Here is a 14,956-nt window from a genome sequence, read left to right as displayed (position 1 = left end):
CTTGAGAGCCTTCTTGGCCTTTCAAATTTTAATTTTTGGGAAAAAATTCAGTTAGACCGAATACACCAAGTAAGAGTCCAGCAGTGAGGCAAACCACTCACTAGAGACTACACTCAGGTTAGACACTGATTTCTGAATATCAACAAAGGCCACAGTCATTCCATAACCCTAAGAACCGGATAACCCAACTTGCTCACTTCTAGCGTCTACCTCACCCACAGGGCCACATCAAAAACTTCACTTATTCTCAATTTCCTAGCAGGTCACCGTCAAGTAACTCCTTTCTCTTTTCCAGAAGCTTCATAACTGACCCTGTTCCAGCCATGGTACCTGTCCACGGCCACTTCTTTCTCCCCAGTATTACGTTCTGTGGATTAAGCCTGCAGAGCTTGGATGAAATCAGATCCAGCCTCATCATTTTCTTACCCAAAGGGGCATGCCTTATTTGTTGATTAATTTGGTATTATCAAGTAGAAGGAAATGCTTTGGTCACATTTTTTCATACGTATTCCATTTTTTATGGGTGTTAAATGTCCTTATTTCCTATTTAACCCAGCCTCTTAAGCATCATGTCTCCTACCTCAGAGGTTTTCAAACCATTTTCAGGCCAAGAGCTATCTACAGGAACACAGCAGCCAAGCAATCACTCTAGTTCTTTGTACTTGCTGAAACTAAATAAATAAAGATAAACTATGCTTCTTTGGAGTAGAAAATGATGAGCTTGTATCTTGTTTTGTCCATATCCTATCATCTACAGGCTTAATCTTTGTTTTAAAGCAAAGTCTATTGATTGCCCCTTCCCTATACCACTTATGTAATAATCTCATTCCTTCACTCATTCATTTATCTAGTCATTTATTTTGAGTTGGCCTGAACTCGCGTGAGCCCAAAATTCTGAGTGCAAAGTTGGCATCGAGTCCACAGCAAATCTTTAGGGAGAGAACATTCAAACATTATTCCAAGAGACTACGTGAAGTTGTCCATTATAAAGGGCTGCCATAATTTACTCATTGTTAAATTTATTTTTGCATCGAAGTCAGAAATAAAAGTAAAAATTAGCAAGTTGGAATACATTACAGATGAATCTATAACGCTTGACTGACCGCTTCGTTTCGAACACCAATGTAGAAAAACAAGTAGATGGGTCTCTGGTAACCGTGCGTATCTAGGCAGGAGAGAGAGCAGGTGACTGGCTTCTGCCCCCACCTTACCTGCTCAAGCATCAGCTCTCTTAACCGTGCAATTTTCTCTCCATCTTCAGGGTGACTTAAGATATATTCTTTGACAAAAAATGCCTAGAAAGAGAACGGAGAGTCAATGTACTTCAGGAGAGAGTTCAAAAGAAGGTGAAAGACACAGGTGCTTCTGAAGACCTGGCATCTTTAAAGAAACACCACTGTAAGCCGCACTGGTGGGGCAGAAGGAGTGACTCCTACGGGCAGCTGGTCAGAAAGGGAATATAGGGAAAGGATTGTTTAAGGGAGAGCAGAGATGGTGTAAATAAGTATCTTTGGTAATGCAAGCAAATAGCAAATCCAAATCAATCAGCTTTATATCTTAAAATAAAGTGCTTTAGCATTCAGTATGACTAAAATGGTGGCTTCCTCACCTTCCAAGCTGTTGTGCCTTTCTATTTAAAACCAGAAGGGCAGATGAAAAGTCCATCTAAAGTATCTTCTAAATAAGATCAGACGTTTCTATGCCCGTGAACCTCCTTGGTCAGGGAAATGGTTTTAAGTAGACATTTATTAAACAATCTGGATAACCTCACCACTTTATTCATCCAAGCGTGCACGTACACACACACACACACACACACACACACACACACACACACACACACTTTATCCTCAAAATACCACATATCCGAAAATGGAATAAGTGAGCATCACAAGTGACTGTTTGCTCTATTTAACAAAGAACTCTGTGTCAATTGTAGCCCCAAAGTAGCATGCAGATGTGTGTACATATTTTGAAAAAAGACTTCTGAAGCCCTAAGAAATCACATTTTAAAACTTTCAAACAACAATACCTAATCCTCACCTCTTGATACCTGGAAACTCCACCATTAACCGCAGCATCTATAACTCCATTCAGGCACATGGTCAAGGGGTTAATATTCTGCATCTGTCTTGTCTGACACTGACTAATCAGAGTCTTCAGCTGCTGATTCTTATTTTCCAACACTTCAATTGCATTTTCCAGAGGACTCATTTCTACCTGAGAAGCAAATGTGCATAAACATATTTTGGATTTTGTGACATTCGAGAAGAAAGTAGATTATCCATGTTCTGAATTATCTGTGCTCCCCCTTGGCTCCCATCACTATCTCTACCAGGGGCCATACAGTAGAATAGACAAGGATGCGGAAGACAAATTAGCTGTTCACTCAAAGGTCTGGAAAGTGAAGGTGATTATACTGATCGGTTGAAATGTGGTTGGGGTAATCAGCAATCATCACTCATATATCAGCACTGCAACAAGCCATGTAATCCTTAAAATCCGAGCATCTCATGTCTGCTAAAACTCATTTTTCTTTTCTTTTGAAGGGGCCCTGCATATTATTATCACCTTTCTAGTTGCTTACTTAATGCAGAGCACCACAGGAGACACAAAGAAGCATTTACAAATCCTCTGATGTCAAGGAGCTTTCAGCCCAGTTGGGAAGATGGGACATATGCCCATATGGACCCCATATGCATATATAACAGCACCATAAGGTGGCGCAGGATGGTACTCGGTTGGGAGTTATGGAAAATAAGATAATCATATATGCTGTAGGATCTATTTGTTGAAGGAGAGCCAAACAGAATTATGATTTAAAAATTCTAGGTTATGTGGGGAACCTAAATGTGAAAATGATGAAAGTGTTCTTCAAATGTTTAACATCGTGGCCGTTATTGTCATTGACATTCTCTCTGAAGAGAAGGTCTGCCAAGCTCTTAGCTGTACAGAATTCAAGCTTACGCTAAGCACATTTAAATATTGTTTTTTTCAGTTAAGGAAACAAATAAGATTTTTAAAGGTCACTTACATCATCTTAAAACAACACTGAAAAGCACTAGAGTAATTTGACTACGTCAAAATTAAGATTATATATTCATCAAGAGACATTATGAAGAGAAGGAAAGATAAACCAGAAAGGAGGAGAAATTTATAACATATAAAGCCATGAAAGAGCCTATGTCCAGAATATATAAAGAACTCTTAAAAACAAATAAGAAAAAGGCAAATGACCCAGTTAAAAAAAAATGGGCAAAACACTTATACAGGCATTTTACAAAGGAAGAAATTCAAATGGCCAATAAATATATGAAAAAGTGTTGAACCTCACTTGTGCTCAGCAACGTGAAAAACAGTACCACAATAATATACTACTAAGCACTCACTAAATGACAAAAATAAATAGGACAACAGCAAATGATGGTGAGAATGTGTGTACTAGACTCTCTCAATTTTGGCTGTTGGAAGTTCAAATTGATTCAATCACTTTGGAAAACAGTCTGGCATTATCTGCTCAAGTTAAAGATCTCTTTATTATATTTTATGGTCCTGCATGCAGTTCTATGCAGGCATATATCTGAAAAAAAAGTGGAGTAGGAGATGTGTGTAGATGTCTATGAAGATACGTACAAAAGTGGTCATAAATGTCTCGAAAATCCCTGTCCATTGATAAGAGAATTCATAAACATATTGTGGTATGTTCACACAATGGAATAGTACATAGCAATGCAAATAAACTTCAGTCACAGGTAATAACATAGACTAATATTACAAATAATACTGAGCGAAAGAACCAAATTAGAATGTACACACTATGATACTGCTATATAAAGTTCAAAATCAGGCAAAACTAAATTGACTTGTTTTAGAGAAACAAACTTAGGTGATCAACCAAGCAAGGGAATGGACACCATAAAAGTGAGGGTAGTGGTAACCTGTAAGAGAAAGGGAGCAAGTTGCCACTAGAAAGGAGTACATGAGAAGCTTCTGTGGGTGCTACTGGCAATGTTCTGTTTCCTGAGTGCTGGTAAGTGGGTATTTACTGTCTATGACCATAAACCTTTGTTTTATAATCACAAAAGCTAAACCATAAAGTAAAAGTCTGAGGACTCCGATGGACTGAAAGTTAAAAAGTCATCTTAAGAAAGTAGAACAATGGTTGCCAGGGGCTGGGGAGGTGGAAAAGGGGAAATGTGCAATGGATACAGAGATTGAGTTTTGTGAGATGAAACTGTTACGTAACAGTGCACACATGTTAACACTGTTGTCCCATACAGTTAAAAATAGTTAAGTGGAAAATTTTATATGTATTTTGGCCAATGGTAAAAAAATCAGGCTTACCTTTATAAATTCAAATGCTATTAATATGAAAAAAATTTAAAAAGCAAACAAAATGTGATAATAGTCCAAGATGGCGGAGGGGTAGGAAACCTTAGTTTCCTCTGGTCCCAGGAATTCAGCTAGTTACCTATCAAATCATTCTGAACACCTGTGAACTCAAACGGAGATCTAAGAAAAGAATTGCTGCAATTCTACAAATAGAAAAGCGACCACTTTCTGCAAGGTAGGAGGTGCGGAGAAGCAAATCTGAGGGGATATATCGGAAGATAAACTGTGGGGGGAGGGAGCCTCTGTAAACCCACTACCGGAAAGTGATATAGCAGCAGGGCAAAAAAATGGAACTTTAAGAAGTCTGCTCTGGTGAAGGACGTCCCTGCCTGAAGGTGCTCAGGTGGTGAAGTGGGGCAGAATCCTAGGAGGGACAGTGTGGCCTCAGGATCCCCAGCATCACAGGAAGACTGAGGTGCCGAGTGCGGGAGAGCTCCCAGGCATCAGAGCGGGGAAGCCGGCTGCTCTCAGTGAGCCCAGGAGTGCTCGGAGCTCGGTGTTGCCATAAACCACAAACAGCAGCACGGTCGGGTGACTGCTCTCTGAGCAGGGTCCCACCCAGCAAGCGGCAGAACCACAGCGAGACCCCCCTTCCTCCCCGGGGAGGAGTGGCGCTGGTATGTGCCACAGGAGTCTGCAGGGTTTGGAGACTCGAAAAGGGGTCGCATGCCTGACCCAGAAATGCTCAGTCACAGGCTGGGTGAGCACGGAGTGCGGATGGAGACCAGGGAGACAGGAGTGACTGACTGCTTTTCCCTGAAGGCGCACTGAGGAGCCGGGCGCTGAGCTTTTCGACTCTGGCGCTGGAGACTGGGAGGCCACCATTTTCATTCTCATCCATTAAAGTGGCGCAGAATGCCTTCAGGGAACAAAAGCCACACAGAGCAATCTGGAGCCCTTACTTAGTCTGGCTCCCTGGTAAGGACGGTACAGTTCTGCCCAGTGAAAAGACACCTGAGAACCAGTGCTACAGGCCCCTCCCCTAAAAGGTCAGCAAGAACAACCGGCCAAGACCAAGTTTACCCATCACAGACAACTGTAAAACTCCAGTGCTTGGGGAAAATAGTATACAGTCTTACAATTTTTTTTCTCTTTCTTTTTTCAACCAATTTTTTACTTTATCAACTCTTTTTAAAAAATCTTAAATTTTCATCTTTAGAGTTACAATCTATCCTTTCATTGTATTTAATTTTATTTTGTATATTTTATTGTATATAAACTTTATATATACTATATATATATTTATTATATATGTATTTTAATTTGTACATATATAAATCTTTCTTTCTTTACAATTTTGGGATGCAGTTTCTTCTAAAAGACCCAGATACACTCAGGATATGCTCTGTTCTGTTTACTTGTCTGAATATATTCTCTTTTTTAAAAAAATTTTTATTAATTTTTTTTGGTTTTAGCTCTCTTCTGATTTGTTTATGTTTCTCTGGGGTCATTGTTGCCATTTTAGTATTTTGTTCTCTTGTTCATTTATTCTTCTCTGGACAGAATGACAAGATGGAAAAACTTCCCTAAAAAAAGAGAACAAGAGGCAGTACTGACTGCCAGGGACTTAATCAGTATGGATATAAGTAAGATGTCAGAACTAGAGTTCAGAATAACGATTATAAAGATACTAGCTGGACTTGAAAAAAGCATAGAAGACACTAGAGAATCTCTTTCTAGAGAAATAAAAGAACTAAAATCTAACCAAGTCAAAATCAAAAAGGCTATTAATGAGAGGCAATAAAAAATGGAGGCAGGCACTAACAACTAGGATAAATGAGGCAGAAGAGAGAATCAGTGATACAGAAGACAAAATAATGAAGAATAAAGAAGCTGAGAAAAAGGTAAACAACTACTGGATCATGAGGGCAGAATTCAAGAGATAAGTGGTATGATAAAGTGAAACAATATTAGGATAACTGGGATCCCAGAAGATGGCGGGGGGCAGAAGGTATACTGGAGCAAATTATAGTGGAGGACTTCCTAATCTGGGGAAGGAAACAGGCATTCAAGTCAAGGAGGCAGAGAGAAACCCCTTCAAAATCAATAAAAATAGGTCAACACCCCAACATATAATAGTGAAACTTGGAAATCTTAGAGACAAAGAGAAAAATCCTGAAGGCAACTTGGAACAAGAGGTCTGTAACCTACAAGGGTAGAAACATTGGCAGCAGACCTGTCCACAGAGACCTGGCAGGCTAGAAAGGACTGGCGTGATATATTCAGGGTGCTGTATGAGAAAAATATGCAGCCAAGAATACTTTATTCTGCTAGGCTGTCATTCAAAATAGAAGGAGAGATAAAAAGCTTCCAGGACAAATAGAAACTAAAAGAATTTGTGATCACCAAACCAGCCCTGCAAGAAACATTAAAAAGGATCCTTTAAGTGAGGAGAGAGCCCTAAAGTAACATAGACCAGAAAGCTACGGAGACAATATACAGAAACAGAGACTTTACAGGTAATACAATGGCACTAAATTCATATCTTTCAATAGTTACCCTGAATGTAAATGGGCTAAATGCCCCAACCAAAAGACACATGGTATCAGACTGGATAAAAAAGCAAGACCCATCGATATGCTGTCTGCAAGAGACTCATTTAGACTCAAAGACACCTCCAGATTGAAAGTGAGGGGCTAGAAAACCATTTATCATGCTAGTGGACATCAAAAGAAAGCTGAGGTGGCAATCCTTATATCAGATAAATTAGATTTTAAACTGAAGACTGTAATTAGAGATGAGGAAGGACACTATATCCAACAAGATCTAACAAGTGTAAATATTCATGTCCCTAACATGGGAGCAGCCAATTATATAAACCAATTAATAACAAAATTAAAGAAACACTGATAATAATACAGTAATAATAATAGGGGACTTTAACACCTCACTCACTGTAATGGACAGATAATCTAAGCAGAAAATCAACAAGGAAACAAGAGCTTGGAATGACACACTGGATCAGATGGACTTCACAGATATAGTCAGAGCATTCCATCCTAAAGCAACAGGATACACATTCTTCTCAAGTGCATATGGAACATTCTCCAGAACAGATCACATATGCGGTCACAAATCAGGTCCCAACCGGTACCAAAAGACTGGGATCATTCGCTGCATATTTTCAGACCACAATGCTTTGAAACTTGAACTCAATCACAAGAGGAAATTTGGAAAGAATTCAAATACACAGAGGCTAAAGAACACCCTACCAAAGAACGAATGGGTCAACCAGGAAATTGAAAATGAAAACACAACTGTTCGAAACCTCTGGGCTGCAGCAAAGATCATCCAGGAGGGAAGTATATAGCAATACAACCTTTCTCAAGAAACAAGAAAGGTCTCAAATACACAACCTAACCTTACACCTAAAGGAGCTGGAGAAAGAACAGCAAATATAGCCTAAACCCAGCAGGAGAAAAGAAATAATAAAGATTAGAACAGAATCAAGGAATTAGAAACCAAAAGAATGGTAGAACAGATCAACAAAATTAGGAGCTGATTCTTTGAAAGAATTAATATGACTCATAAAACCCTGGCTGGACTAATCAAAAAGAAAAGAGAAAGGACCCAAATAAATAAAATCATGATCGAAAGAGCAGAGATCACAACCAACACCGAAGAAATACAAACAATTCTAAAAACATATTATGAGCAACTGTGTGTCAACAAATTAGGCAATTTGGAAGAAATGAATGCATTCCTAGAGACTACAAGCTACCAAAACTGAAACAGGAAGAAACAGAAAACCTGAACAGACCCATAACCAGCAAGGAAACTGAAGCAGTAATCAAAAATCTCCCAACAAACAAGAGTCCATGGCTGGATGGCTCCCCGGGGTAATTCTACCGACCATACAAAGAAGAATTAATACTGATTCTTCTGAATCTGTTTCAAAAAATAGAAATGGAAGGAAAACTTCCGAACTCTTTTTATGAGGCCAGTATCACCTTGATTCCAAAACCAGGAAAAGACCCCACCAAAAAGGAGAATTACAGACCAATGTCCCTGATGAACATGAACACAAAGTTCTCACCAAGATACCAGCCAACAGTACATTAATAGGATTATTTGCCATGACCAAGTGGGATTTGTTCCTGGGCTGCAAGGCTGATTCAATATCCACAAATCAATCAGTGTGATACACTACGTTAATAAAAGGAAGGATAAGAACCATATAATCCTCTCAATAGATGCAGAAAAAGCATTTGACAAAGTACAGCATCCTTTCTTGATTAAAACTCTTCACAGTGTAGGGATAGAGGGAACATACCTCAATATTATAAAAGCCATCTATGAAAAGCCCACAGTGAATATCATTCTCAATGGGGAAAAACTGAAAGCTTTTCCCCTAAGGTCAGGAACATGGCAGGGATGTCCACTATAACCAGTTATTCAAAACAGTATTAGAAGTCCTAGCCTCAGCAATCAGACAACAAAAAGAAATAAAAGGCATCTGAATCAACGAAGAAGTCAAACTCTCACTCTTTGCAGATGACCTGATACTCTATGTGGAAAACCCAAAAAACTCCACCCCCAAAGTGCTAGAACTCATAGAGGAATTCAGTAAAGTGGCAGGATATAAAATCAATGCTCAGAAATCAGCTGCATTTCCATACACTGAGACAGAAGGAGAAATTAAGGAGTCGATCCCACTTACAATTGCACCAAAACCCATAAGATACTTAGGAATAAACCTAACCAATGAGGTAAAGGATCTCTACTCAAAAACTATAGAACACTCATGAAAGAAACCGAGGAAGACACAAAGAAATGGGGAAAGCGTTCTGTGCTCATGGACCGGAAGAACAGATATTGTTAAAATGTCTGTGCTACCTAGAATGATCTATATATTCAATGCAACCCTTATCAAAATATCATCAACTTTTTTCACAGAGCTGGAATAATCCTAAAATTTGTTTGGAACCAGAAAAGACCCTGAATAGCCACAGGAACGTTGAAAAAGAAAACCAAAGCTGGTGGCATCACAATTCTGGATTTCAAGCTCTATGACAAAGCTGTAATCATCAAGACAGTATGGTACTGGCATAAAAACAGACACACAGATCAATGGAACAGAATAGAGAACCCAAAAATGGACCCTTAAATATATGGCCAACTAATCTTTGACAAAGCAGGAAAGAATATCCAATGGAAAAAAGACAGTCTCTTCAACAACAGCATTGTGAAAATTGGAAGCCACATGCAGAAGAATGAAACTGGACCACTTTCTTACACTATACACAAAAATAGACTCAAAATAGATGAAAGACCTAGATGTGAGACAAGAATCCATCAAAGTCCTAGAGGAAAACATAGGCAGCAACCTCTGTGACCTCGGCCACAGCAACTTCTTGCTAGACATGTCCCAAAAGAAAGGGAAACAAAGGCAAAAATGAACTACAGGGACTTCATCAAGATAAAAAGCTTTTGCACAGCAAAGGAAACAGTCAAAAAAACCAAAAGACAACTGACAGAATGGGAGAAGATATGTGCAAATGATATATTAAAGGGCTAGTATCCAAAATCTATAAAGAGCTTATCAAACTCAACACCCAAAGAACAAATAATCCAGTCAAGAAATGGGTAGAAGACATAAACAGACATTTCTCCAAAGGAGACGTAGAAATGGTCAACAGACACATGAAAAATGCTCAATATCTCTTGGCATCAGGAAAATACAAATTGAAACCACAATAAGATACCATCTCACACTGGTCAGAATGGCTAAAATTAATAAGCCAGGAAACCATAGATATTGAGGATGTAGAGATAGGGGAACCCTCTTACACTTTTGGGGGGAATGCAAGCTGGTGTAGCCACTCTGGAAAACAGCATGGAAGTTCCTCAAGAAGTTGAAAATAGAGCTACCCTACGAACCAGCAACTGCAGTACTAGGTATTTACCCCAAAGATACAAATGTAATGATCCAAAGGGGCACCTGCACCCCAATGATTATAGCAGCAATGTCTACAGTAGCCGAACCATGGAAAGAGCCCAGATGTCCACTGACAGATGAAGGGATAAAGAAGATGTAGTGTATATATACATTGGAATACTACTCAGCCATGAAAAATGAAATCTTGCCATTTGCAACAGCAATGATATAGATGGAACTACAGGATATTATGCTAAGTGAAATAAGTCAATCAGAGAAAGACAATTATCATGTGATCTCATTCATACGTGGAATTTAAGAAACGAAACAGAGGATCATAGGAGAAGAGAGGAAAAAATAAGAGGAAATCAGAGAGGGAGACAAACCATAAGAGACTCTTAATCATAGGAAAAAAACAGGCTTGCTGGAGGGGAGTGGGGTGGGGAGACGGGGTAACTGGGTGATGAGCAGGGCAGAAGGAGGGCACATGATGTAATGAGCACTGGGTGTTATATAAGACTGATGAATCACTGACCTCTACCTCTGAAAGCAATAATAAAGCACATGTTAATTTTTTAAAAAGTAAACAAAATGCAATAGACACAGGCCAAAGACAAACAATAACTTGGGGAAATATTTTCACATATATTCCTGACTAATTATTGATATTTCTCAAATACTGAAGAAAACCAGACGAAGAATATAATCGGTGCATTCACAAAAGCCCGGTGATAGGTATTAAGGAGGGCACGTATTGCATGGAGCACAGGATGTTATATGCAAACAATGAATCATGGAACACTACATCAAAAACTAAGGATGTACTGTATGGTGACTAACATAACATAATAAAAAATAAATAGAAATGGTAAATATATGAAAATGTATCTTTAAAAAAAGATTTTATTTATTTGTGGGGGGGGGAGAGAGAGAGAGAGGGAGAGAGAGAGGGAGAAGCAGACTCCCCACTGAGGAGGGAGCCTGAAGCAGGACTCAATCTCAGGACCCTGGGATCATGACCTGAGCCAAAGGCAGATGCCTAACCTACTGAGGCACCCAGGAGCCCCGAAAATATACCTTCTTATCTAGCATTCAACAAATGCCAAAAAGAAAAAAATCAACCCTAGTATGATCATTTTTTATCTGTTACTTGGAAAGATTAAAAGAACACAACACCCAGTGTTGGAGAGGTTGTGGAAAAATGGGTATTCCCAAGAACAGTTATCCCCGCCAGACAGGACGGCATTGTGGGCCAACTCTTTGATAGATCAATTCCCTTTTAGGGAAATTATTCTAAGGAGATGGTCAAAGAAGTGTGTAAAGAATATTGTGTAAAAAATGTTCATCGAGGAATTACTTTCATCTAGCCCCCAGACTGTGATCTTTAAATACTGTTTACCACTAAAAAGAAGCAGGAGTCATTGAAGAAATGGTTGAAGGTCTGGGGCAGGGGGTGTATGTGAGCATGGAGTACCTAGTCATCCCAGTAAGCCAGGAAGGTGGCCGGGAGGAAGACATTAAAGTAGCTGGCCTGTGATCCAGTCACTCTCTTTAATGAAGGAACAAGTATCCTTGGGGAATAGAAAAGAAGGCAGGTGACTGGGTCTTATTCCCTTGTCAACTGCACCTTCAAGTAAACAGACTAAGACAAATTGCCAGGAGGAAGAGATGGTATCTGTCCTCAGCTAAAGAACTGCTTATACTAATAACACCCAGAAGCCAGGAGACATGATTTCCTACAGAACATCCCAGAAAAGTTTTATAACTCTGCAGTATAAAATGGAATATTTCGTAATTTAAATGTACTCCCTGGATGAGGAATCCTGTGACTCTTACTTAGAGACTCCATCTATTCCAAATTATTGATGTGGGAAAGACAGACCTGGAGGACAAGGCTTGAGGTCTCAGACGTCTCTCTGCTTCACCGGAGGCTCTAGATTGCCTTAAAGTTATTAGGAAAGCTTGCTGCGGATTCCCGCACCTGATTTGACAATCCAGTCCTTTGTGTTAGCTCTGTAACAACTATTGGGATACTATCAGAAAGACTCAGAAGTCAATTTGAAGAGGCTCCCAATGGGCAAAATGGAACAACTTGAAGAATTAATAAGAATAATAACTGCAATGGATTAAAAAACCACAAGTATGCTTAAATCCATGAATTACGAATGATACTAAAAACAAAACCAATCAAACAAAAACTTCTCTGGTCACTTCTGTCGGATGTTATCCTTCCTTTGCTATACGTCAGGGTAGTCACAGTGGATGAGGGAACACTCCTCATTATAGAAGTGTTCCAATGAATAAACAAAGAAGGAATGACAAAATATCACCATTCTGTGATACCCAATAGATTAGGGCCGTCATCATCAGCGGCTGCCAACACAGCAACAAGAAAGAGACAGCCAGAAGCATCTAACACCACCTATGAAGTACTTTTGCAAAAAACTTATAAAAATAAAAAGCATTTAAAATAACAACATCGTATCAAGCGTCTAAATCTAACTGCCAATTTACCAAAAAACATAGGGACAAAGAAACATGTTAAATTATCCCAGTGATTTAGTCTGCAAACTGCAAGGCAAAAAAGCAGTTCAGGAGAAACTGTAGATCAAAAGAGACTTTAGGAGATCTCTCAACCTGTTGCAATGTACGGCCCTTATTTGGATCTGAATTCAAACAACAAATGACAAAAAAACAAAACTCATAAAATAAATAGACCCTTGGTGAAGTGTGAACGCTGACTTGATATTTTATGCCAAGGAATTACTGTTAATTTTTTAGATTGGATAATGTATATGATATTGTGGTATGTTTTTTAGCTAATATACATAATTATTTATAGATGAAATGATAAGAGATTTACTTTAAAATAATCCAGTATAAAACAGGATGGTGCTGTTTTGGCCTTTTTGGTAGTTTTTAAGTAAAATGATGGGTAATTCAGGTTCATTATATACTTTCTTTACTTTTGTATGATACAACTTAAATTTAAAAGGGATACTGGGTGCTGTGCACGGAAGTGACTGCAGGAGGTTAGGGTAGAAACACATGACCACTTAGGACACTACTGCAGAAATCAGACACTAGATGGCGCTATTAGCGGGGGCTGGCGAAGAGTGGTTGAAGTATGCATATATTCTGAAAGTAGAGCCACATTTTTCTGATGGATATTATGTGACATGTGAAAATATCCTCATTATCTATAGTTGGAGTTTAAAAAGTCATCATACATTTCTTTTATAGTTTTTTATCTTGTTTACAATGTTTAAATGAGCTTAGTTACTAACTGGAAAAAGTAGATTTTTTGTTTGTTCTCAAGACAATAAGAACAATTACTGAGAAAACAGTAGTTCAAAGGCATTGTTATCTTCGAAAGAATGGGATAATATATTTTGGGGCTGATTTAGAGAATAAAGGCCCACAATCTCATCTAAAATCTTTGGTGCCAGATGTTTCACAATTCAGAAAATTCCACATTTTAGAAACATACAGCAAATGGAATCTATTATGTAATCCTCAAACAGGGTCGGGAAATTCTCTTTAACCAAATGCATTAATATTTCTGCAATAAAACATATGAATATTCATACTAAGCAAAATAAAGATCATAAATGGTCTTAGATCAGATCAGGTTAGGCTTATTACCAATTGAGTTTGGAGATGAACTTACGAAAACAACTTTTGGTTTTCAGAATCTTTTAGATTTTGGCATTGTACATAGGAATTTCAATTCAGGTTGGCATACATTTATTTAGTACCTACTATGTGCCCCTGATCTCGAGGGCCTTATATGCCATGCATTAAGCAGTAACGAACAACTTTAATAGAAGGTGGGGACATTCCAGGCAGTGGCAACAAGAGAAAGACATAAGGTTGTTATGAGTGGGCTGTGTTCAGAGAACAAAGTAGCCCAATTTAATTTGTTCTGTTTGAAAGAATGTAAGATTATATATTCTAATAAAGTAGGCAGCTGATGTTTGAAAGGTTATATTTTGTCATGCTTCTTCAATCATCAGCATGGTACTTTTTATGAGTAGTGTGTGTGTGTGTGTGTGTGTGTGTGTGTGTGTGTGTGTAACAGGGTGGCGGGAGGTGGGGGCAATATTTCAAAGGTTAGGACCAGTGGTGAGGCCTCAGAAAATTTACCGTTCTGGGTAGTAAGTAGCTGAAAGGCTCTCTGAATCATTAATGCAAGGCTAGATGACTAAGAGCATTTCCATGGGTTGAGCCCATTCAGCATGAAGCATAATAAGACTTTCTGACACTGGTTAGCAGCCTCTCCTCTTCCATGGAAGACACCAGGGTATACCGTGTAAGCGACCAGCTTTGGGGACCCTTGACTCAGACCCTACAAGAACAGGACTACACTGAGGCAGTCTAACGAATTCAGTTCCGTTTCTTTAGGAAGCCATGTGAATTTTTTAGCACTGTGAAAGGGAAATGCCACTAAATCCTTAGCTAATTGAACATGATAAGTTGAGTGGTTTCAAGGCTTAGTGAGATTTCAGGTAGGACAGGCCATTCTTGGAAGACCATTTGAGCAGGAGTAGGCTTGTTACCTAAATAAGAAAGGGGTTAAATGATATTTTCACCACTGTCACGTTTTCGATCAGCTCGAGGACTAAGACAATCTAAGGGCGGGCTTCAGTCCCGATGGATGTAGCCAGGGAGGGAGAGGGATGCTGC

At 39.0% G+C, this 14,956-nt stretch overlaps 1 protein-coding gene across 4 annotated transcripts in view; it reads right to left on the bottom strand.

Moving 5' to 3' along the window:
* DOCK4 (dedicator of cytokinesis 4) overlaps positions 1-14,956 on the bottom strand; it is a 409,713-nt gene that overhangs the window by 16,297 nt on the left and 378,460 nt on the right. For all 4 annotated transcript variants that reach the window (XM_045792824.2, XM_045792826.2, XM_045792825.2 and 1 more), the window contains 2 exons: positions 2,044-2,220; positions 1,212-1,295 (listed from right to left, as the gene is read on the bottom strand). In XM_045792824.2, the coding sequence (XP_045648780.1) occupies positions 1,212-1,295; positions 2,044-2,220 (261 nt within the window). The remainder of the gene's footprint in view (positions 1-1,211; positions 1,296-2,043; positions 2,221-14,956) is intronic.

This window comes from Ursus americanus, chromosome 3 (genome assembly GCF_024610735.1).
Source record: "Ursus americanus isolate L20-20 chromosome 3, mUrsAme1.1.p, whole genome shotgun sequence".
In the NCBI taxonomy this organism is placed as follows: domain Eukaryota; kingdom Metazoa; phylum Chordata; class Mammalia; order Carnivora; family Ursidae; genus Ursus; species Ursus americanus.
This window is presented reverse-complemented; position numbering and strand designations above follow the sequence as displayed.